At 39.6% G+C, this 25,770-nt stretch overlaps 1 protein-coding gene across 1 annotated transcript; it reads left to right on the plus strand.

The window, feature by feature from the left end:
• On the plus strand, nucleotides 1–22,610 carry prr5l (proline rich 5 like). Its single transcript, XM_066701013.1, has 9 exons — nucleotides 1–404; nucleotides 12,060–12,256; nucleotides 16,936–17,016; nucleotides 17,282–17,330; nucleotides 18,115–18,172; nucleotides 19,177–19,268; nucleotides 20,086–20,226; nucleotides 20,759–20,879; nucleotides 21,153–22,610. Exons 2-9 carry the CDS (start codon nucleotides 12,138–12,140, stop codon nucleotides 21,494–21,496), a joined length of 1,005 nt encoding a protein of 334 aa, XP_066557110.1. The 5' UTR covers nucleotides 1–404; nucleotides 12,060–12,137; the 3' UTR covers nucleotides 21,497–22,610.
• The last annotated feature ends 3,160 nt before the right edge of the window (nucleotides 22,611–25,770 follow it).

Consider the following 25,770-nt stretch of genomic DNA (forward strand, 5'->3'; position numbering starts at 1 on the left):
AGTGAGCTTCGGTCTACGTGCAATCACGCAAATAGACTTTAAAAAGGGAATACTCATGAATAATGAAACAGAGAGCACGGTTTAGATGCAGGGGGTAGGGTGGCTGGAGTGGACGGAGCATTATGTTTTGCGAGTCATTAAACGTTATTCAAGGCGCAAGAGCACCTTAAATCATCAGATGACATTTGCACATTTGACATTACTGGCTGAATAACTGCCAGTTCCTTTACACGTCGGTGCATCGGTAGAGTAGAGCTGTGCTCGGAGAACTTCCTCTGCTTGGACAGTCATCTCGGCGACCGGCATGATCCTGCGAGGGACTGGCTGAGGCTGCGGTCAGAGCTCGGCTCTCTTACGAGAGGAGAAACACATCCAGTATGGAAACGTTATGAAGAAAACTGCCGGTAAGTTGTACTTAATTCCGTTTTGCATTTGAAGTTTTCGTGTTTTTGTTTTTTGTTTTAATCTTGTTTACTTTGTTGTTATTTTTATATTCGGGAGCTCAAGATATTTTAATGCATGGTTTTCTGAAAGGGACACACCAAGAGACCGCTGTGCCCATAATTGCTCTCCGTTCAATTTTAGTTCTCAGTTTTGCAGAAGTGATGCTGCTAGATGGGCGAAGTACTCGTTACGGGGGGCAGAATTGAAACCCCCTCCTCTCACGGATTTACACGGGGCTATAACGTGTGCGTTACTTTTTACATCATTGAAACGCGGAGCGGTTTAAAAGAAACAAAGAAACAAAACTTCCCTTTCTGGCGATTCGAAATTGCTATTGGGATGGATGATTCATTTGCAACAATGTATCAAATATCGCCTCCGTAACAGTTGAAACAAGAACATGTTTTCTCGGATTAGGACATATTTAACGTGTTGGGTCTGTAGTGTGTTGGACAGCAACCCAGATAAACGTCTTCTAGGCTATGCACCGGGGGTGAAACGTTATTTCTTAGTGAAATGTGGTAATGCATTTTCAACAAAGTTTTACCGATTCCGTGAGTGCATGCGTTTTGCTTTTCTTTTTTAAAGACATTTCATGGTGTTATGTTTGTATATCCGGCTAACGAACACTTCAAAGAAAGAGGAAGAAAAGTAGTTTTTATCCAGTACGATACGTTTGCTGTGCAGACAGACAGCAGATTGAACACGTTGGAGATGAGTGATGCCATGCGCTTCACTGGGCGCAGGGCGGGGGCGGGATCACGCTCTACCTATGTGTGTCAAACTAAGAATATCTAGATAAGCATATGTGCGATAGACAACACCGCACATACGAGTGATGCTCGCTTCCAGCTTGTTTTGCGTGTGTGTCTCTTTAATTTAATTTCTCAGCTGATGCAGTGCTTTCCCAGGATAGTACCGCTCTCCTGTTTCCGGAAAACCTCACACCGGATTGACCTGCTGAAGACCATGCTACTGAAAAGCAAAGAGGACCTGTGGAGACCATCAATGGCCTCTTAATGTTTAGTCCCAATGTTACAATTAGTTAGAATTAGAATTGCAGGAACACAAGTTGTGTGTGTAAGACCTCAAAGGTAACCTAAACTAAGCATTTGCTCCTTTTGTTGAAGAACACAGTAAAGGTCGCAAATAGAGACAAAATGTGTCTTTCTAGTTTGGTAGCTAGTAGCTCATTAATCAGACCATGTCATCCAGTTGCAAAGGGTCTCAGGGAATCTGCTTCAGCAGTTTCTGAATAGCTTGATCCTACAACCCTTACCTCAGTGCAAGAATGTAGAATCCTGTATGAAGACATTGAACTGAATATTGAATGATGGTTTTCTTATGTGAATGGAATCAGCATTCATTTTAGTTTTAGTCTTGGATCTTCGTGTAGCTGGTGACAATCCTGATGAACCCAGAATCCATTAGCTAGTCAAGATTTGGTGCAAGGATATTTTTATGATAGTGTAGTGGACTAAGATTGTTACTTAGCAATATGGTTTTGTGTCATTTTGTTGATTCAGTGAGGGGACCAAGCAGAATGGGAAGTTCTAACATCCACAAAAACAAAAAACACAATGTTTCATTGACTTGGCTGGGCACGATGCCTAAAATGACAGTGTCTGATTTTAATACTTCTTGGAGGTTTTGCTGCTGTAAAATTAAATTTGTATGGAGTGTTTCATGCAAGCTGATGGCATGTTCCACTTTTTATGAGTTAATTCATATGGTTTTGGGAATGCAACATTATGCAGAGTTCAAAGGTACAATTAGAAGGAACAATCTGTCTGTTTAAACAATACTCAAAGAGAGGCACAGTCTGTTGAAAGAGAAACAAATGCTTCCCCAAACTCAGAAAGTTTCAGCACTGTTTTAACACGTTCTACATTGGCAGAAGTGTCTGATTACAATCTTGTGTGCCCAGAGACATATCTGTCTTCAAACATTCTTTAGTGTGTTTAATGTTACAAAACAAAAAGCCACTGTAATTTGATTAACAGATATGAATCAATTTGCATGGTAGGAAAATTGCCTAGAAAAAAGTTTTGCAAGACAACAATGGAATCTGATAATACATAGAAAGCATAGGACTGTGGTAAAATACTGTGCACAACACATAGCAGACTCCAACACTGCAGTATCTCGTAGGTTGGTGTTGTGCATCAGCGTCTCGAAGGGCCCAGCACAGACACCCAGGCAGATTGGAATATAGTGACGTGGGAATACTGGATAACTCCACTTTTTGAGGCTGCCAGTTTAATGTGGCAGCACACTGTAATAATAAGAGAGTACATTTTGTCTGTGTTTTGCAATTTCTATGCATGCTTACTGCTGTCAAAACACAGACTGCTTTGTAAAGTTTTAAATTTCTTTTGACGTTTTGTGTAGCTCTGCAGCAAATTCTTTGCTATCTCCCTATATAACCTCTGTTACAGGCTCATTTTGTGCCATTTGTTGGGCAGTTCTACTTTTGAAACCTTTGTGGCGCTTTCCTTTATGAAACCAGAGAGCTATCACTAACCTCAGAATAATGGCCTATTTGCCCTGTTTTGTGCTGATCCTGTGCTGCATTCTATTTAGTTAAGATATGATTATTAAACCATCAGTAAGAAATTGGTCATCATTGCTTTTTCTGCCAACTGGTATGTTAATGTTACATTTTATATGTTTTACAATTCAGTCAAGGAATATAGATTATTTTAGGTCCTACATATATTTGCTTGGAATTATGTTAATGTATTTTACTAGCACAAGCAAGTGTGGAAAATAAATGTCAGACTGAAGTTGTAGGTTTAATATCCTACCTGCTACACCAATGTTTATGTGGGTGGATAGGTTCAGTTTTACCTTTAAGATACTTATGTATTGTAAAACCTGTGGTAAAATGGTTATTAATAAACCTGCACACCTTACAATAAGAAAATCCCTAGCCTTGGCACAGCAAAATAATAAAAATAAATGATGCTAAAAAAAAAACTATCATTTTGTGCCCACTCACTTTTTTGTACCTCTCTTTTGCATTGTCTTGACCATTAAGGGACACAAGCAGCCAATAATCCTGCACAGATGCCACATTCAGGGTGCCCATTCTGTGTTGCACTGTGAGAGATCTACTACTGAGCCCTGATTGAACTTTGTAGGGATCAGCCAGAGAGCTGGCATACTTTAAGAACTGCATGCTGCTTGTATGCTGCAGTGAGGGATCATGGGAGAGTTTGACTGGTTTTGGTTTGCGTAAACTGGTGTGCACTTGTTTAGACAAACTACACAGAATCCTTGGGTTACAGCTTACCTCGATGTCACAGACAGTCCCTTTCAGACACACTGCAATTGTAATTAATCACAAATTAAGCGTATTATATCACCAGTGAGCAGCCCAGGTCCTGGAGGGCTACAGAGTCTTATAAGCTAAGCTCTCACTTGACTTATCTAAACTATCAATTTGCTTAATTGAACCACTTCAGCATTTTGTCCAGGTTGATAGCAGGTGGGGATTTGAAGAGAGCCCAGCAAACCTCTAAGAACCATAGCCCTCCAGAACCAGGGATTTTCCACCAGTTTTCGGCCCAGCTGAAGTCTTGAATTTTGTTAGTGGTGGGTACTTAGTTACTACATCAATTTTTCCTTTAACATAAATGTAATCTATATTTCTCTACCATTCAGATCCTTTCATTTTTTGTGTGCGCTCTAAAGCCAGAGCAGAACTAGCTCGTGTCCACAATAGAAATCTGAAAACTTTAGGGGTGGTGAGCTAGTGTCTTGAATTGTGTACATAGATTGTTCAGAGTAATTTAGAAATTAATCTAAGCACCTTATGTTGGTATCCAGATATTCTGAAATTAGCCACCCAATTTGCTGGGAGCAATAGGATACCAATCCATGCTTCTTCAACCCAAACTGTTCAGTAGTTTTGGAGGGAAGAGGAGGTGCACATGAGCACTACACAGTACGGCTTTGTTTATTTAAATTTTCTCTGCCAAACAGCAAGGATCACAAAATACTTCTTCCGTGTTGCCTGGCAACCAGGTTAAAGCAGACAAAGGCTGGGGATCACTGTGCAGGACACAGAAAGAGGAAAAAGTTTGTTTACATTTTTTGCAAAGAAGATGCAAAAGGCTTATTGGCTCAGTGTTCTGAAAAAGTGTCCGTTGTATAATAATAAGTAAGCGTGCAAAAAAAGTATGGTGTTATTATAACTTTTGAAACCCAAGGCCTGCAAGTTCTAGACTGGAGCATAATTAGGGGAGAATCCCTCCTTGACCAAGTTGGCTTGTGTCTCTGACTCAGTTGGCTGTTTATCCATTGCCAGTGCACTGTTCCAAAACTGAGCTTTTGTTATATAGATGTACTAAATCTTTTCAAAGACTGTCAACAGCATTTTGTTGTCACCACTTTATATTTGTGTTTAATTTAGTCAAACACTCTCCCATTGAACTGTTATATAATTATTGACAATTGCCTGGATTAAAAAAAAAAATCCCTCCCAGCTGCCAATGTCAAAATGGAACGCCAGGCCTTCATGACAGAAGTATGAAGCTTCTTGAAGACAAAAATAAACTTTTAGTAGCCGGCTGGTTATTTGTGAATGGAAGCTCGGTTTTGATTTAATCCGAGTGTATCCATTCCTTGGGTTTTGGCACCCCATCAGCTGTTTGCTTTAAAGCACCAATTTGAAGCAAATTAAAAGCGAATAGCATTAGGTGCACTATAGTCTTTGCGATTTAACATTTTATTTGGATAGACATAAAGAGTAATTGAAAATCGGTTACTTTCTGTTGCTTATAACTCCCAAACCAGAACACCTACTGATCCCAATTTCAATCTAAATGATTTACTATGGAGTGAAACCACCAAATTTAATGCAAATGCCATTTTTATTCAAATCAATATCAAATCCTTTTTAATGAGAAGATAAGCTTTACATATGTTACGGTAAATCGAATAAACAGACCTACTGCCCTACTGATTAGAAAATGCTTTGCAAATCAGGCCCACTCTGTGTGAGAGTAGTGACATCTACATGCACATGGGGCCAGATCAAAGCATTCCCAGAGTCGTGAAGTCGTGGGGAGGGTGACCCATTTTGGGCAGTGTTGGTGGAAGCGTTTTGCGAGGACTTTATGATCTCAGAGAGAAACTGTGTATGCAGCTCAGTGTGCGTACACACAGAAGCTAAAATTTAAGAGGTGACATAATATTGCAGTTATAGGGCTCTCCTTGGCAGCAAGAGTGGCCACTTCTTAGGATGTACTGGGCATGCCTCCACGTGTATACACTTAATCCTGCGAACACATTTGGATATATTTAGTGTCAGAGAATTAAGACTGGAGGGGAATAGCACTGACCACGTGCCTAGGAGAGTGCACTTAAGTACTTTTAAGCCCTTGCTGCTGAACTTTGATGTATTTGATGAGAATCAGTTGGGCAGTTTTAAATTTGGTCTTTTGTCCAGATGTGGGGTGAGGGAGTTTAGCAGATAAGACCACTCCGTCTGGCCAGAATTGGTAGCCAGGTCACATGAGGTCAGACTTTAAAGATTGGGCTGAAATCTTCAGGCATTATATCCCATTCCTTTGCTCTGCATGGCTGTCAGTAGAACCTGTCTCTTTCACCCTTTTCAGACATGAAGACTGACTCCGGTGGATGGCAGTGGTAACATATCCAAAGATAATGTAATTCCAATCCAGCATTAGTGTGAACATCAAATAAATCAGAATGGGAAAGACATTTCAAAATTATTGTAATTTGTGTGCTATGTACTTTATTATTGTACAGCAAAACAACAGTTCTTACTTCCTATTAAAGTAGTTATTTAGAGAACTAGCTAGCATCAAAACAAACCTAATGCAATTCATGGTTAGCGGTTTGTGTGTGTGCACGAGTGCGTGTGTTTAATACATGGTGTTCCCATGCACGGCCTTGGGTTTTGAGATCGATGCATTTAGCAGCGTTCTTCAAATGCTGTATGCGCAGTAGTCTTTCCCCTTCAAATGAATTGAAACCACTTCATGTAATACCAGAAATCACAAGTGCAAGCTGCAACTAATCCAGAAAATATTAGATATTAGAAAACATTACATGCATTGTTCATCTCTGCATATATCTCTCTATTTAATTACAAGCACTTAACTCAATATAAAAATGCACTTTGATCATTGTGCCCATGGACTCAATCTATCCATCAAGCAGGTTTGTTATGTCTTCCTTGGACAACAAATCAGTGCAGTTGGAGATCATATGAAATAAATTTAAAGAAGAGTAAATTGCGATGGAGTGCATTTGGATGAAACAGCATGCTACTGAAAGAAAATCTACCAGTTTGCCCATAGAGAAGAGTATTTGATCAATGTACAGTACTGTGCAAAAGTTTTAGGCAGGTGTGGACAAAAATGCTGTAAAGTAAGAATGCTTTCAAAAAGACATGTTAATAGATTATATTTATCAATGAACTAAATGCAAAGTGAGTGAACAGAAGAAAAATCTACATCAAATCCATTTTTGATTTGACCACCCTTTGCCATCAAAACAGCATCAATTCTTCTAGGTACACTTGCACACAGTTTTTGAAGGAACTCGGCAGGTAGGTTAGCCCAAACATCTCAGAGAACTAACCACAGTTCTTCTGTGGAATTAGTCAGCCTCAGTTGCTTCATGTAATCCCAGACAGACTCGATGTTGAGATCAGGGCTCTGTGGGGGCCATACCATCACTTCCAGGACTCCTTGTTCTTCTTTACGCTGAAGATAGTTCTTAATAACTTTAGCTGTATGTTTGGGGTCATTGTCATGCTGCAGAATAAATTTGGGGCCTGTACTTCTCAGCATTGAGGAGACCAACTCCATTTGCAGAAATGCAGCCCCAAACTTGCAAGGAACCTCCACCATGCTTCACTGTTGCCTGCAGACACTCATTCGTGTACCGCTCTCCAGCCCTTCAGCGAACAAACTGCCTTCTGCTACAGCCAAATATTTCACATTTTGACTCATCAGTTCAGAGCACCTGCTGCCAATTCTGAGCTGATGGCACTGCTGGACATCTTCAGATTGTGAAGGGAAGTAAGCATGATGTGTCTTTCATCTGCTGCAGTAAGTTTCCTTGGCCGACCACTGCATCTACGGTCCTCAACGTTGCTCATTTATTTGTGCTTCTTCAAAAGAGCTTGGACAGCACATCTGGAAACCCCTGTCTGCCTTGAAATGTCTGCCTGGGAGAGGCCTTGCTGTTGCAGAATAAGTACCTTGTGTCTTGTTGCTGTGCTCAGTCTTGCCATGGTGTGACTTTTGACAGTAAACTGTCTTCAGCAACCTCTCCTTGTTAGCTGAGTTTGTCTGTTCCTCACCCAGTTTTATTCCTCCTACACAGCTGTTTCTGTTTCAGTTAATGATTGTGTTTCAACCTACATATTGAATTGATTGAATTGGTCATCGTTTCCTTAATCATGCAAGTCTAGGCCAAAAATAAACTCTTATTTACCTTCCACTACGTAAGTCTGTTGGGGCTGTCTGAATTCCTGAAACACATACAATGACACAGAACCTGGAATCGACACAAAGGAGCATGAAAAGATGCATGCTTGGAATAACGAGACCGAAAAAATAAAACATGTATCCCAGAATAAACAAAAGTATGTGACATCTTTGAAAGAGAAAATGTAAAAATAGCAATGGGCCAGACACATTGCAGAAAGAACAGACAAAATAGAATGGATCACAAGAGAAGGAAAAAGACCTAGAAGAAGACCACATAAAATAATAAATTGTGCCAGTGGGAGCTGCAAAAGAGACACAAGTGGAGATATCTTGGGGAGGCTTCATCAAGCAATGGATCGAAAAAGGTCCAACATTTTTTATCAAAACAGCAGCTGCTTTAATATATACATTTAGAAATAGTTTTCATTGCAAACGGTTGCTGCAAAACACATTTGTCACAACCCTTTCTCACCCATCATGCTGATTAATGCAAGTATCCCTGGATGGAAGCAGCAGTGTCAAACGTTGCTGTGTTTCAAGGCGGTTGGTTATTCTGGGTTACTGCGCCTGATTAGTGTGCACTCTTGCTGGAGGAGTGTGAAGGGGGGGTGTGGGTGTAGATGGAGCCAGTCCAAGCCCAGTGGAGATAAAGCTGTGAGCAGTAAGGGCTGGGTCCTGGTGGGGTGATGGTGTGAGAAACTGGCAATGTGGTAAGCAGTGAGTCAGCAATGACAGCCGGGCTTACAGTGTGACTTTTCCTGTTTATCGAACATGGAGCCGAGGTGCAGTGAGGCGTGTGGTGGGTTAGCGCTGAACATAGTGATTGCGTTGAGGTGGTTATAGTGATGCATGTGTGCAGAAGCCTCTGCGGTTGTTTTTCACTCTACCAGCAACATTAACATTTGGTGACATTTAATTAGAAATGGTCACATAGGCATCTTAAGGTCTTCACAAACGACTGTATTTAAAACCTGAGGACTAACCACTGCCAAAACTGTGCCCTCTCTACAACCACCACCAGTCTTTTGGTGATTTAATTTGCGATTTACACTTTTGTGAAGTAAACTGGATCAATCCATCTGTTTCAACCTTGGGGGGTTCGCAAACCTCTTCAAACATACCAGATAGCATTGCTTGATTTCTGTGGAGGTCTCCTTGTTCATGCCCAATCCAGTGTTGATCTTGTTCAGTTCAGTTTACTGTGAACCTGGGGTTGTAGGTTATATATAAACCACTCTAAGCTTCATTTGGTATTACAGGAAACCGGTAAGCCACAAAACAGAACCTGCCTTTAGAGTGCATGGTGAGTAGTTTCAGAATTACACTGTATTTTTCAGATCAAGAAATGGTATTCATCAGTGGGTTAGAATTATGTGTAATTAGCCACTTTCACCTCAATGCCTTGCACTATTTTATCTGTGCTTGCTGAGAACAGCAATAATTCATCTGGATAATAGATTTGCTTTGCTAAGGATGGATATTGCATGAATATATATATGCATGAATATAATTATATCATTTGGTTTGGCAGATTTTTTACTGTAAGCTACTGTAAGTTAAGAGTTGCAAGAAACTGAAATTCCTCATGCAGCTCTTTAGTTCTTGCGTCAAGACATCCAGTCAGAACATATAATTGTTTAATCTTATTTGTTTCCCTGAAAGAAAATAAATAAACCTTCTTAAGTAAATTGGATTAGAGAGTTGACCAGTGTGCACTGTTGCATGATCAGTGGGATATATAATGCAAAATGCCTGTAAGGATATTTAGTTTGTAAATAATTTCAGTAAACAGTGTGGTAGAATATTGTATTGATTGAAAAATGCTGTTTTATAGGTTTCCCCCTCTGGCATAATTACTATTTATCATGCTCTGAATTGTTGGAAGACAATATTGTTTCTTAAAAGAAGGCGTTTTTTCCTGTGGTCCGATTATACTAATCCCTATACTCCGCACTGTTGGAACACGATGACCAAGAGAAAAAGATAGCATGGGTTGTGCTGCTTTGTGAATAACTAAGACCCTACAGCTTTAGCACAGGTTTGGGTCTGGATAATTGAAAATCTGTTTGGAGTGTACACAGTTACACAGTTAACCTGGAACCATTGGTCGTGTTTCCTCAACCTGCTATGCAGTAATGATGGGGCGGGGGGAGGTTGGCTTGTTTGGACACCTGTGTCTGCAGTGTAATCACTGACACACACACTTATATTCCTTTAGCCAATTTTGCACTATATTTCTGTCCTTGTTCTAGCAATATGGTTATTGCAGTGAGCCAATGTTATAATTAGGGCTGCCTACTTTTTGACTTTTCGTTCTGTCATCACTGCCTTAAAAGGTCTAATTTGCATTATTAATCCATTTGCCGTTTCGCAGAATCTGCTGAATGGCAGAGACATGATAATGAATTACGCGTTAATAAACGCGTTTCACTAAAATTAAAACATTTTAACTGCAGTCAGGTGATGTGGAATAATTAACTAGTCCGTTAGTCTACGAGTGAAAGAAGAAACTTTCCATTTTGTTTTGTTGGTTGGAATAACTGTAACACTTTGAGAAGTAGTGAATGCCATCCTAGGTCCACTTTCTTAACCATGTGATCCCAAAGACTTAATCTCTGAGGCCCAGATCTGACATTATTTTTATGAGCCTCTTCAATCTTTCACCGCTGAAGCCCTGAGGCCAGAGGCTGCGACCCCGTTCGCATCAGCGCGTCACATATGCGGGCGAAAAGGCGGCCTAAACGAAATGCATGCCGGGAATAAACACATCCGCTCAAACGAACCAATTACGCAGGACAATAGGTCTGATTACAGGTGTATGCAATGTATTTATAATCACAACTTTATATATATATATATATATATATATATATATATATATATATATATGCTATTGATCGGCTCTATATTTTCTTTGAAAGTAATCTTAACCCTTTGCAGCCGAAGCTTTTTAATACCATTTAAAAAATTGCTGCTTCAATGGGAATCTAATGTATATATTTCCCTTTTCAAATGTCTATCTTCGGTTCTGCAAGTTTAAAAGTGCTGTTATACAATCCACCCGAAAGCGAAGCAACTTTAGTAAGACACCTACATTAAATCACAAGTAATCGTATGCATTAGTTATCAATAGCCTACCGAGTTTTATAATCTGAAAATGTGTATCACACACTCATACAGTACACATTACAGTAGGACTTCAAAGTGTCCGTCTCTTCGCTGTGTCTCCTGCAGTCCAGCTGCTGCTCAGTGTTTCTTGAGTTCCTCGGAAAAACGAGCAACCTTTTCGCTGGACTCCTCTCCGTTAGTTGTCATTTTTAAAGTCTGATCTTTGCATTTTTATTTTCCTTTTACGTTGGTCGGGCGAGTGATTGATATCCATCGAAAGCAGCCTGTGTGACGCGTGTAGTTTTACCTCAGACAGCAGCGCTGCTCTGTGCGGTTTCTGTTGTAACTGTATCTTCATCCACGTTGTAAACAGCGCCTTCATTGCTGCATCGGCCCAGTTTTTACCTCTAACGCCGGCATTTGTGATTGTCCTGCTCAGCTCAATATAATCGCATTTCGGATTGGATAGTAATCAGCTGGTCTCGTATTAAAATACACTGATTTGAATGGAAACCTGCTTCAGTTAAATTTATATCGTTTTAATGCAAAATTCGGATAATTAATAAAGTTATGGTCCCGTTCACAATTTCACAATGCAATTTCCACGTGTAAAATGCATGCTGTTAAATTTCAGACTTCAGTCATACTTAGTACAAGAGCAAACAATAGCAAGTTTACCAGCTACACACTTTTATTTTAATCGACCGAGTAGTTTGAACTGTGTACATTATAACTCTATCTATACGTTTATATATATATATATATATAAAGATGTGATCTGTTTATGTTCATTTTTGTGTTGAAGACACTTGTGTTATGTGATATGTATGTATTGCATCATTCACACAAATGAAGTTCCTTGCAGACAATAAAGATATCATATGATTGATTTGATTGTTAAAATAAGCAATAATTCATATTTAGGGACAAAAGTCATTATTGAGAGTCAGACTGTTGGAACCCCTGGTGTAACCGTTCATTCTGTGAAGCAGAATTCTGGGATCATGTGATTTCTGATGTGTCCTCTGTCTGCAGGAGCACTCCTTGGCCTGCCCTCCACTCTACGTGTCTCCGTGCAGCTCCGTATCCCTGCTCTGGGTGCTCACACTGAAGATGGGCTCCTTCCGCCGGCCTCGTCCCCGATTCATGAGCTCGCCAGTCCTGACCGACTTGCCCCGATTCCACGCCAGCACCCAAGCCATCCAGCTTAACAACACCACAGTGTGGAACAGGTTGGAACACGTGCCGCCCTCCCCATCCACTCTCATCATAACTTGTTGTTTTGTGTTGTTGTTGTTGTTTGTAGGCACTGGACTACCTTAACCCAATGAGATGGTTTGACCAAAAATGAAATCAGAATATAACGTACACCCCACTGTGTGAAATAAACTAAAACATAAAAAAATCATTAGTAATATGTTGCAGGCAAATAGACAAGTTCAGGCTTGCTTGGGAGTGTAGAAATGTTTGATGTTATGAATGTCTTTATCAGCAGCAACAACAACAAAAAAAGACATTTGCTCATGGATGGAAACAATATGGTGCACATAACGTGTGAATTAAATCTTACTCACAAATGCTATGTAAGTGTCTGTGCAAAAGGGTTTAATCAAGAAGACTGGTTTCCCCATTTAAACAGAGGTCTGGGAGAAAGTGCTGTCTGGATTCTTTCAGAGGATTTAAATCTATATATATATATTTTAAATGTGATATGAAACAGTGCTCATTAAACAAAAGTAAATATTGTAATTTTTTGCCCCCTCCAAAATTGTATGGTACTTTTAGATACAGAGATATTTATAAAAATACCATGTGGGCTTTTCATTTTTAGATCCACAATTATCCAGAAAACATGATCTGATTAATCAGTCTACACCCACATGTCATGTTTGGCACTTATCTTTAACTGTAAGTTAAGCAACTTTCTTTTATGTTGGGGGGGGGGGGTATTTTAAGTATGTTAATAGTTGACTAAGACCACAGTGTGACCTTTGCAAATTGAGTCACTGTGCCTTTTTGTGCATCTTGAAATTAGAATGAGTAGGAACACAGAAAACGGACAACATGCCAATGATCCTGCTTTGCTTCTTTAAAGATATTTTTAATCAAAACAGGACAGAGATTGGAAGTAGACATTTGACCATTTGATTTTTACAAAATACGTTAGAAGTTTCTTACACTTATAATAAACAGTTACCTACACTGTAGAAAACCTATAATCATGAATATCAGTTATATAGAATAAACCATTGGCATTCTGTAACCTTTCATGGATGTTTCATAAAAACACATTTATAATAAATCTAGGAATCTTTTGGCCTATACATATGTGTAATTGTTAAGTTTCCAGCAGGATACTTCACCCTTCATATTACACCTTGTTGTTTCTGCACAGTTGTAACCTCTCCTGGCAAACTGTTTTAGGCCCGATTGGCATACTCCTGTTTTATCTTCCCTGATGTGACCCAACTGCATTGCCATCTCTTTTCAAAATAGTGTACACTGAGTAGACTTTTGAATTGTTTTCAAGGTTAAGGCCACTATTAGAGGAAACTTGAAATGCATTCACTAACACTGATGAAAAGGTTTCACATTCTATGTTCTGGTCTACTTCTTAATATTGTGAGGCATATTTGCTGATTTATAATGCTGTGCAGTTGTGCAGTCTCAACAGGATGGGCTGCGATTGTCACCATCACTGATTTACATCTAACTGAATCTTGCAAGCCATGGATATCACTTCAAAAGAAGTCCCCTTTGTTCAGGAATAAAATCAACAGCTGTGATGTAGTGATACTCACAGTGGATGAACTGGATGAATTACATTGAGCCCATGTGTTGCCATACAGGCAAATGCACATTCACACCCAAGGAAACCCAGTAATAGTGCACAGCAATGAACCGAGATAAAGCTTTCTTTTCTGATATTACTCAGCCCTGAATAGAATATTATAATAAGTGTAATTAACAACAAGGCCTACAGGACTCATCCAAACCCACTTAATATTCATTTTCACTGCAGGTGGAGGGTGGTTGGATGAGTAATTGCAATAGCCTGTAGGAGTTGGAAGTGATGTAATCTGTCTCCTACTTCAAGCTGATTTTAACCAGTGTGGATAAGAATGACAGATTAATGAATCATTGAAAAACAGCTCCAGGATGTAAAACAAATGCAGTTGCTTTTTTTTTTTTTTTCTCTCGTCTAAAGACATCTGATATTTGACCGATCATATTCAAAGTGACTTGGAGAATTGGCCATAATGCTGTGTATTCCACAGGCAAAATGTTTCCATTTTATACCATTCTCGAATGAAAATAGAAACATCCCAGTGGAGGTGCTATTTGCAATTTTGGCTTTTGGCTTTTGACTCATTAAGATATCCTGAGTAAATGGAAAAAGGCAATGCTTATCTGTGAAGGGACGTCATCAACATTGTAAATTTACAAATAGCCTGATAATGATTTATCAGAAAACAAATACACCCCTCATCAATTGCTCTGTTTTTCTTATAAATATGGATATAATAATAATAATAATAATAATAATAATAATAATAATAATAGTCTAAATTAAATGCCCCCCTTTTTTCCCTAGGCATTTGTGTGGATTATGTGTTGCTTCTATCTGTTGTGTAGAGTATTTAATTATCTCTCAAATGAAGCTGAATAACTGTATTTCCAAATGAGTGGAAAATGTTAAATATTTTCACAATTTAAACCATAGTGTAAATAGTTTACATGTTACAATTCCTGAATGTAGAGTGTGCACTGATACAGGAGTTGGTGTTACACTCAAACCTCTTTTTTTCTTTTCTGTTTTTTTCACTTCTGGATTTGCCAAATTTGCCTGCAACTTCCAACAGGGCGCTGGCTGCCTTTACATACTGTTCTGCTTTCTCCATTCTCCTGGTAGCTGTGCTCAGCAAGATATCAGTCTGCAGATAAGCAATGGTTTAGCCTCCATTCATTTTGCAAACCAAACAAATGAGGTCATGAAATAAAATCTTTGAGGGTGATGTCATACAAATGTATGTATTTTTGCATTCCAAATTGTCCCCCATCCCCCCCATCGTGTATTCATCCAGACACACTAGCTATATACCCAGTCACTTTCCTCCATCTTAATGTGTCAATTGCCATGAATATTTGAGCTGTTTGATCTTGGCCTGTGTTCTGAAATATTATCCAAAGCTGGCAGAAAATAATTGGACAATGAAGGCCATTTTTCTTTTAATAGGCATGTTGATACAGAAATGCTTATGGTAAGTGTGAACATTTTAAGGAGATTGCACTGCCACCAGCCCTAACTTTAGCTCTGAAGTCAGGTCGTTAACACTTTCTTAATAGTAATAAAAAATAAAAATAAAACAAGTTTGATAAACGTAACATCTTGGCAAGTACTTCAGTGTCTCAGACCGTTGGTAATTTTGTTTGCTGATATTACTGCTAAAACATTTGTCATTTCCTCCAGTTTCAGGATGACTTCTGAGAACCTGTTTTCACTGAAATGCTAACCTAGGCAGGGCTGTAATGTTGTAAGAAGCAAACCACAAGTACATAGTTTACAACAAAACAAAAATAATGTAAAGACAAAACTCCTAAGACAGGCGCTACAGTGCCTCGCCAACAAAAGGGTTTGCCATCAGACAATCAGATAAATAATGTTTGGGCAGAAACATGTAAGCAGGGAATTTTGTTGAACCAGCTGTTTTCATAACACTGACATCTTCCCTTTCCGGATGGAAATGTGTCAGACACATTCTCACTCTGCACTTCTGACTTTGTGGGAAAGGCATCTGTACTGGGCAGGATGTTCTCTGGTTTGTTGTGGGGTTGGCTGGGTGGGTGAGTGAATGGGGGCAGGAAAATGATCAGACTGTGGCACACACTGTTAACTCCTTCCTTCCCAGACCTGGTCAGTGCTCCAGAACAGTCAGGGAGGCTCTTATCTCCTGGGGAAATTATTCTGAATGAAGATGGGAAGGAATCCCAGGCACATGCAAAAGCTCATTAGGTGCTGTGTAAAAAAAAAAAAAAGTCCAAAGTAAAACTGGATTAGTACCCACACTTCCATGTATGTGCCAAAAACAATTGTTTTATATGTGAGTTCAAGAGTACAATTCTAGTTTTTCCATGTTTCTTAATATCATCCCCGAGTTTTCTTTCGCAGGATATTTGGCATTTCAGTTTTCTGGTTGTCATTGTGATCAGTGTTATGAAACATATAGATCTGATGGAGTACAAAGTATACAGAAATGTATAGAAAAGTTATTGTTTCATACAAAGGGAAATCGAGTGCTGGAAGTGCATTGTATCACAGGACAAAGACCTGTGGCTGATAATCTTACATGCCAAGTGTGTTTTAACCTGATTACCACATTCCCGGTGCCCTCTTTCCCAGTCCCCAAACTGGAGAACTGAACCAAATGTGTATCAGCTTTATAAATCGCTCGCTCAATCTGTTCCTAACTGCCCTGCATGCTGTTGTAAATTAATAGTTGAATTAAATTCACATAACCAAAATGTTATCATATCCATATTTTCCTAGTAATATTGAATTGGGTGAGGAATTGAATATGCAGAGCCCTGCTATATTACAATTTGGCATGGCATTAGTGGCACAGCCTAGGACTGTACCCATAACCTATATAAGTAATGAGAGCAGAAGAAAACCATCTAAGTATTCTGGTATACTGCTCTATTTACCAATTTGGCATTAAAAAGAAATATAGCTTGAGCAAAGCTGAGGGCAATTGCATGTTTTCACAGAGTCCTTCATAGATGCTGAATAACAAACACAACTCATTCTGTTCCTTTATGTATTGGTACTGTTGTTCACTAATGATATTGTGCCTCCTTTCACCCCAAAAGACTGTGTCCAAACTTGAATGCAATCTCTTTATTTTGGTAGTGTCCATTCAGCAGTGATAAAAGTGTTCCAAGGTGGAGGGTTACAGACCAACGAACTTTACACCTTGAATGAGAGCATCAGGTAAAATACTTTTTTTTCCTATTTCAGAGTAGCTTGTTATACATAAAATTGCTTTTGACTGATCAGTGTGAATGCAGACACCAAACTGTGTAAACTCTGTAAACTCTGTAAGGTCTGTACGAATTTATTCCACCCTGAGTTTTTTAATGATCGTATCAAAGAGAACTGAACAGTCATTCATGTTGTTGAGCTGTTTCTGGATGTAATGATAAAACTGATGTTTCCAGTGCCGTGTCAGTTTACATGTCATTTCATATCTCCATAGGTGGCTTCTGAAGACAGAGTTGGGATCTTTCATCACAGAGTATTTCCAGGTATTATTTTATCCTTTAATTTAATGTTTTCTTTACACTCTCTTTTCAAATAGGTCACTAATGTGGTGGTCAAAATAATTGTGGTACCTTCATTTTCACCTTGTGTATATGATTCACTTTGTCAGGAATATCGTCAGTGCTGAAAAGTACATCTTAAAAGGCCTGCAATCCAACATCATTTTGACAATGACATTTCTAGAAATGATTATTTCTAAAGTACAGGCCTAGGGAAGTGAGCCTGTAGTTTTAATTCAGGAGAAGAATGGTCCTCTCTTAGTTTTTAGACAAAACACAAAAGCCAAACAATTAATCCAAGGTGTCTCGTCAAGTTGTCTTGGAAGGTGCACGTGTCTGCTCTTACAACATAATCTTGGATGTACTTGTTCTTTCTTGATCCCTCCTTGTTTGGGCAACCCACTCCTTAGCTGGGAAAGGATCTTCTAACTATCATGTGACATGAAAATGAGGAAGCAACGTAATGTATAAGAAAATTAAGATAAATGTTTAAACCTATCCAATTGGCCAGCCATATTTTTTCCCTCCCCTTTCTGCAAATTGTTTTATTATTTGTTTTTCTTGTTTCTGTTTTATTCCTTTACAGTTTTCCAATATTAAAATGGACATTGAGCCATATGATATCTTAATCAGAGAAGTGATAGATCCCCAATTAGGAATTCTAAACATTGCATACTTGCCGTTTGTGCAACAAGACTTGGTGTACAAAGCATTGATACACGCAGAGCGCTTGTGGAAAGCTGAAAGTTAAGCATGTTTTGATTTGTAGAATCAGCTCCTCAACAAAGGGCTGGTGCACATCACAGAGAAGATCCAGCTGTATGAAGGTAGGCCTTCTGCCAATATACTTGATCTGCTTTACTGGTGGCAAGAGTAAAGGCCATCAAATTCCTTTCTGTGGACTTTATTTACAAATGTGCTGTGAGACTACACTCATGTCAAATGTCCTGAAGTGAATCTAACACTTGACGGATGCTCATAGTGACTGAAACAATAAATAAAATATAAACTCAAATTAACCTGCTACATTACTGAAATGAACTCTGTGGCTTAGGATATATATATATATATATATATATATATATATATATATATATATATATATATATTCAAAATTTGTCATTTGGGTTGAGATTTTCTAAAGAGAAAACTTCTGTCCCGCACCAGCAAGACGACAGTTACTATTCAACTTTTTCTTCTTTAAAAAAATAGAAATGAACAGACTCTAATCCATTGTCTGTCACAGTCGATCTGACCTAGTTAAAGGGCTAAATATGGTGTGATCTCGCCCCCCCCCCCATGCTCCTTAGAAAATCTTACATTTCAAAACATTGTCTTTCACATATTTCAGGTCTCTTAAATGAAATCATCCTTTGGCAGTCTGTTAATGAACACACAGGACACTCCAGGGGCGGTGTTGCCAGGCGTGCTTTAGATACCACGCTGGCTCAGCTCAACCTCAGAAGCTTCATACAGAGGAGGACACATGCTCTCTCCTCCTGTCTGTAAATTAATGGGACGAGTAAAAAAAAATCAAGAAGGGCAAAAGGCCACTAGCGAATGACACTGTATGACACAGACATGAGTTATATTAACAGGAAGCTTCACTGTAATTTCCATCTGTCGCCACCATAGCCATTTTTAATGCATTTCAGATTGAATATGTGCAGTTTTACATGCCTGTGTAACTTGTGACAGCCTCCCTGACTGTTCTGGAGCCGTTGTTTTGGCCATAAGATCAATTGTAAATTACGAACAGGACTGACTAGGTGCAGTGTTGTTATTACGATCTAACGGGATAAAAATGATCGCATTTTCCATGATCTCCCAGGTGACAGTCAGCTGCTGATTCTGTCTGAAATGTGGGACCGCTTCTTCACAGAGATCCTCCCCACACTGCAGGCCATCTTCTACCCAGTCCAAGTAAGCCAGCAGCCACTGACGACATTCAGCTGGAGTGGATTTAATGTTCCTCCCTCCCTTAATAATCCCTGAACAGTTCTTCAAGAATATGTAATGATGATGAAAAGGCACAATGTCTAGTTCTTTTCTTTTCATTTTATGTTTATTGGCTTTAATGCTTTTGCTCTTCATTTTCCAAATGTGATTCATGCTCCTGCATTCAATCCAGATTCCTATACACACACTGCTGCTGCTACCTGTGACCCCAGACATTTCACATTCCCCAGTCATCCTGTCTTCCAAGTCAGACTAGAGAATCCCTTTGTTATACATATCGAGAAGCACATCCTAAAGGGCCAGCAATCAAACATAATTTTGACAGCACACTTTCCAGAAATGTTTTTTTTTTCAAATGTACAGGGCTAGGAAAGTGAGCCTATGTTTGTGAATTTGAATACAGGAGAAGTATGTTCTCTCCTGGTTTTTAGACAGTCCCTTTGTGATGTCTGTTACCTGCTTACCATCATTGAAATATCTTGACTTATCAATTAGATCTTTAAATTGTTACCCTAAATCTGTATCTGTTCTCACTCCTAGTTTGTGCAAATTCTATTTTACACCCCTATTTCACTGATACCCAGCGAAAAGAACATGTTTTTTTCCAGGGGCCTCGATTTACAGTTTGCAAAGTTGTGAGAATCGACCTTCCAGGACTCAGAGCTTTTGCTTTTACAGCCTGCTGCCCCCCATATGCCAGCTGTTTGCTCCGAGGCTGCCTCCAATCCGTCCTGCTCTCAGACTCTCTTATCTGTCCCTCTCTGTGGCTGCTGTGGCTCAGGGTCAGGAGCTGACGGTCAGACAGATGGCTCTGCTGGGTTTCAGAGACTTGGTCCTCCTGAAACTGCCCTTGGGAGAGCTGCTCCCCGGGCTAGATGCCCAGACCCCTCCTGCCATCACCCAGATGCTGCTCGTCCTGCAGGTGAGTGGCCCATTATGCAAAACCGACCCTGAACTGGTCACTGCCACTGCAGGTATTCGCTAAAAATAAAGTCTTTTGGCCAAAATAAAATGTGGTCTACCTAAATCTCCCCTATCTTTGAATAGGTTCCAAGTCTGTATCCAGCCCTGAGTCTCCTTTACAACAAAACAAATGCAGGTTACATAATAATGATAAATAATTGATTTAATTAATGCGTAGTCTTAAGAGCCGAAGAAAGAAAACATGGCCAAGTTGATTTGATTTCCGAATCTGCAAACATTACGTAATACAGGTGTGATGGATTGCTTTCCTGTTCTATCGCATTTATGAAGGATTTTCAAATCTAGCTTATTTTTAAGTTTCCCCTATTGTTTATGTGCCAGTATTGCAACCCCTAATGTGTGCAGGTCTCTCTTGCCTTTCTATAGATATTTGGTGTTAAGTTACTTGCTATGACACGTGCAGGACTGATCAAACAACCTCCTGTTTTGTAAACCTTCCTGATGTCTTATAATGTTATGCTCTCTTTCAGGGAATTCATGAGCCCAGCGGCCCCAGTGAAGAGTACTACCAACTGGAGAAGCTCGTTGAAGTCATGGTGTCTCCATACCTGGGAAACTTCCTGGACAAAAACAAAACCTCTTGCTTTCTAAGTAAGCCCTGTCATATTCCAGTTACTTACAGCAGCTGCTGGATCTTAATGCCTAAATTCTAGAGGTTTCTCTGAAATTGATTTTATTGCTGAAGTTTCAATGTTGACTGTAAATATGTACGGGCAGCTATATGTATCTTCTAGTGTGAATGACTTAATGTTTCTTTAATTTCACCAGTCCCCTGTATAAAGGACCATCTGTGTCAGTTAGTGAGTGTATGTGTCTTGGCTAAAAATACTCCAGTACTGACTGTCATTTTGGCTTATGCTGCAGGTGGACGGGCATCCCGATCAAAAGCTATGCGCTCACTGCATTATGGGCCGGAGATTATGGTTACCCAGCATGCTCCGGATTCATCTCTGGCACCCCTTGTGGAGCAGGAAGGCGAGGCATACCTGGAGAAGGTGGGCGGGGTCCGACGCCACACTGTAGCCAATGCGCATTCTGACCTGCAGCTGCTCACTGTTGCCACCATGATGCACTCTGGGATGGTGGAGGACAGTACCATGGGGCAGCGGCATTTTGTCAGTGAGCCCCATATTGGAGAGTCTCCTGACGGCGTGGTCCTGATATCGCTGCAGGGCTCCTCTGAACTCAGCTGTGCCCCTCCCAGCTAGGACAGCACCAGCAGACCTATTAACTGAACTTACACGAGGCCAATGGGCTCGGCCCCAACACTGTCACAGCAGATGAAAGGTGTAGATCAGAGACGTGCAATGCCTATCCGATTGGTAAATGTCCGATGGCTCCAAGGACCTGATCTAACTGTTTCTTGTAGGATGCTAATGTCTTAACAGCTGCAACATGCCACTCTATCTTTTTCCATTGTGCCTGGCTCCTTGCAACAGTGTGTCGTTTCCTTTCCAGATTTGCCTTACAGTTTTGATGTCTGTGCTGAGGTTGGAGTTAAGACTGTGTGCTGGTTTTTTATTGTATTTTAAGCATTCTTTGTTGTAGGCCAAAGAGCTGAAATTCTCTGCGTCTCCATGCCATACCTCTTACTATGGGAATGGATGTGGAACAGGCATGTTTGGGAACTTTCTTTGCATCAGGAAAATTACAGTGATGATTTCAATGTATTAATGCTGCCAGACATAGAGCTGCTTAACTTCACAGAGGCTGAAGGATGGCAAGTTTGGGATAGAATATGCCAATACAAGCATGGCAACTTTCAGATGATTCAAATTGAAATGGAAGTAAATTCATCAATGGCCTGAGGGTCCACTGAACAAAGCTGAAGGAAAACCCATGTAGGGAGTTGCATCTGCTATCCCTATAAAGGTGTACAAAAGGAGCACGAAGTTGGTGGTCCTAACTAAAAGTCTTATTTCTTGGCTAACATTATTATTACCGTATTTAATTCAAACCGAATGTCCAGAGGATAAGTCATATTATGGAACAGGAAAAATAAATAAATTAAAAATTAAGTCATGCCCCAGGCACTAGGACAGAGTACTGTAAAGTTTTCCATTTTCTTTTGCTAGGTCTGAATCAGACACTCAACTTCAACATCTGATTCCGGTTATCGGGTAAATGCCAGAGCAAGTCTGATTTACACCAGCTGGTACCAAACCTATTTCAACTGGCATTTTGCACCCATTCTTTATTCTGGTCTTTACACTGTTTTTTTTTTTTTTGGGGGGGGGTATATTAACTTGAATTTTATAAAGTAATTTTTCATAAAAATAAAAGTTTCTATTAACAAATTGTGACAGAAACACCTGAAAAGACCTTGAGATTTTGTGTCTTAATTTTATAGAACTGCTACTATAAGAATTTTATTTATATCAGTATCACCCATTACCTTTTAAAATGAACAATTTTGGTTTATCCAGTCCCCACACTAGTTCAGGAGCAATAAAGCCTCAAGTGTTTGTGATCTGTCACGCTCCCCCACCCTGGATTTTGAACAGATATCTAAAGCATAGGGCTTTCATTTAGTTGTTGATTTAACTGCTGAATCCAGGGGTTGAGAACAATTTCCATATTATTCCACGTGCATTTCTGACATCGGTAATGCTGATGGAGAAGGAAAATGGTCCACCACTGAAACTTCAAATGGCTTGAACATTGTAAATAAGAACACTCATATTTGAAAAACTAAAATTAATTTCAATTACAGACTATAAGATGCAGCAGATGTTGGCGGTGGAGGTCAAGAGGAGGACCATTTACTTCTCAGAGTGATCCACAAAGATAGATCTGTATGCAATCTTGGCAGACAAACACAGAGCCTCATAAAACACGTAAGGACTGGAGTAGACACTGTTGCAGTGATTTGCTATTTATTTCACTGGCATTTAAATATTGTGGGGATAACTGGACAAATACAGTTTGATGAGACTAATTTTAAAATGGCATCTGTGCTCCAATACTCCATAATACATATGGACTTTTCTACTGGACACACTCCAGTAGCAGTTGTATGGTGGCTGTCATCCTATTCCGAGTCCTGATTCCAGCAGTGCAGCTATCAGAATGTGAAGTGTGTAGTCTTTCGTGTTGTTGGTGGCAGCATTTGTGTCCTGCCTCAGCCTTCAAACTCAAATCATCCATTCAAAAAGCATCTCAAAAAATACATTTACCAGCTTTAATGGTTATAGAGGAGGATCATCCTTACTCTTAAATAGATGTCAGTATTTTCGATACATCCGTATTTAAGAGACATGAGGAGCACTTAACCAAAGAAAACTATTGAAACTCTGATATATGAACTGCTCTATAATGCCCCTGTCTTTGAGGTAAACCAACTTTGTGTACATTTCAGAACCCCAGACGGGAAAAAATAAAAAAAAATCACACACTAATACAAATCAAAGAATAATTTGCCGAAGGAGAAGCATTCAAACAAACAGAACATTTAGAAGACCTATGACCGCAAGGTATCAGAAGCAGACGAGTACATTCCACGGTTTATGACATCCAGTCTTTATACATAAACATGCTCTGTTGTGATGAAAAGCACTTTCATCTGGCTTTCATAAAAAAAAAAAAACATTTACAAAAAAAATACAAATGTTGGCTGACCTACCAAAGCCAGTCTGACTGTGTACAAGAAAAACAATGCCCCTTCTGGCTTTGGATTAATCTTTTGGCTTGCGTCAGTCAGAGGGATCAGTGTGACTGAAGATGCTTTTAGATCAGGAGCATTCAGGCCATTTTTTAAATAGATTTGATTAAATTATTTGCTTAACTGGACACATCTGACAGTCCCCATGACTCTCAGCACATTCACACTACTCACTACAGAAGAGGACAAGGCCCTGGACATGGAATGGGTTATATTACAGATGACCCACTTAAAGTTACATAGTGAAGCATGATGGGTAAGCTTTAGCTCAGTTGGGGGTACAGACTGATCACAAATGTAGTAGAATAACATACTGTTGATCATACAGCCTACAGGTACTCAGTGCTGCAACCTTTCACCATTGGAACATTTTCAGACTCCACTTCATACATGTTCATTTCCCCATTTACTTCCCTTACACATTTAATAGGCATGAGAAATGACAATGCAGTCAAGTATTCACTTTAAACATTTGGGGTGTATAACATATGTATATAAAAATAAGTAGGTGCTCTGCTTTTTTTTTTCTTCACAATTTTGAAAAACAATTATATATATTACCACCTTAAAATCTTTCATAAAATATTTTAGTGCAATAGTGTTTGGACCATTATAGGTACTGAACAGTATAGCTGTATTAAATTGCATATTCAGTGCAGCTGCAACCAAAACACTGCAAAGGCTCTGGGGATGCACTTCAGGGAATTATCCTCACCTCTCTCACAGACCTCAGCATGAGCATTGGTACAGTGCAAATCGCACCTCCAGTAGGGTATGTGATTGTAGCTCTGTCCAACAGCCTCAGCATCTGACCTGAATGAGCGCTTAAGATGGAGGGAGCAAAATCCCCCAGCCTATACTAGCATTCAACTTCAGTTTGCATTAGAAAGAAATGTATATATAGTTAGGTACATAAATATTTGGACAAGGACACACTTAATCATTTTGGCTCTGTATGCCCCACAATGGATTAGAAAGGAAACAATCAATATGTTCTTTAAGTATAGACTTTCATCTTTAATATGAGGGTAGTTACATCTACATTGGGTGAACAGTAGGAATTACACCCATTTTTATATGTGGTCCCCCCAATTTTAGGGGCTCAAAAGTATTTGGACAAACTGACAATCATAAATTAAATTGTGAGTTTCAATACTTGGCGGCAAATCCTTTGCAGTCAATGACTGCCTGTAGTTTCTTCCCTTGTGATGCTCTGCCAGGCCTGTACTGCAGCTTTCTTTAGTTCCTGCTTGTTCTTGGAGCATCTCTCTGATTGGTTTGTTTTGATTTCCAAGGCAAAACTGAAGGCAAAACACCCCAAGAACAAGCAGGAACTAAAGACAGCTGCAGTGCAGGCCTGGCAGAGCATCACCAGGGAAGAAACCCAGCATCTGGTGATGTCTATGGGTTCCAGACTTCAGGCAGTCATTGACTGCAAAGGATTTGCAACCAAGTATTGAAACTTACATACATGATATAATTCATGATTATGTTAGTTTGTCCAATTACTTTTGAGACCCTAAAACTGGGGGGACCACATATAAAAATGGGTGCAATTCCTACACTGTTCACCCAAATTGGATGTAACTACCCTCAAATTTAAGACGAAAGTCTACACTTAAAGCACATCTTGATTTCAAATTCATTGGGGTGGCATATAGAGCCAAAAAGATTTAAACTGTGTCCTTGTCCAAATATTTGTGGAACTAACTGTATACAGTGACCTCATTAGCCTTTTTGTCATTGTTAACATAAAGGTTGTTTACTGTAGATACCACACCAGTACTCCACTTAGCTTGGTAAAGTCCCCTCCCCTGGGGT

This window comes from Amia ocellicauda, chromosome 4 (assembly GCF_036373705.1).
Source record: "Amia ocellicauda isolate fAmiCal2 chromosome 4, fAmiCal2.hap1, whole genome shotgun sequence".
NCBI classification, from domain to species: Eukaryota; Metazoa; Chordata; class Actinopteri; order Amiiformes; family Amiidae; genus Amia; species Amia ocellicauda.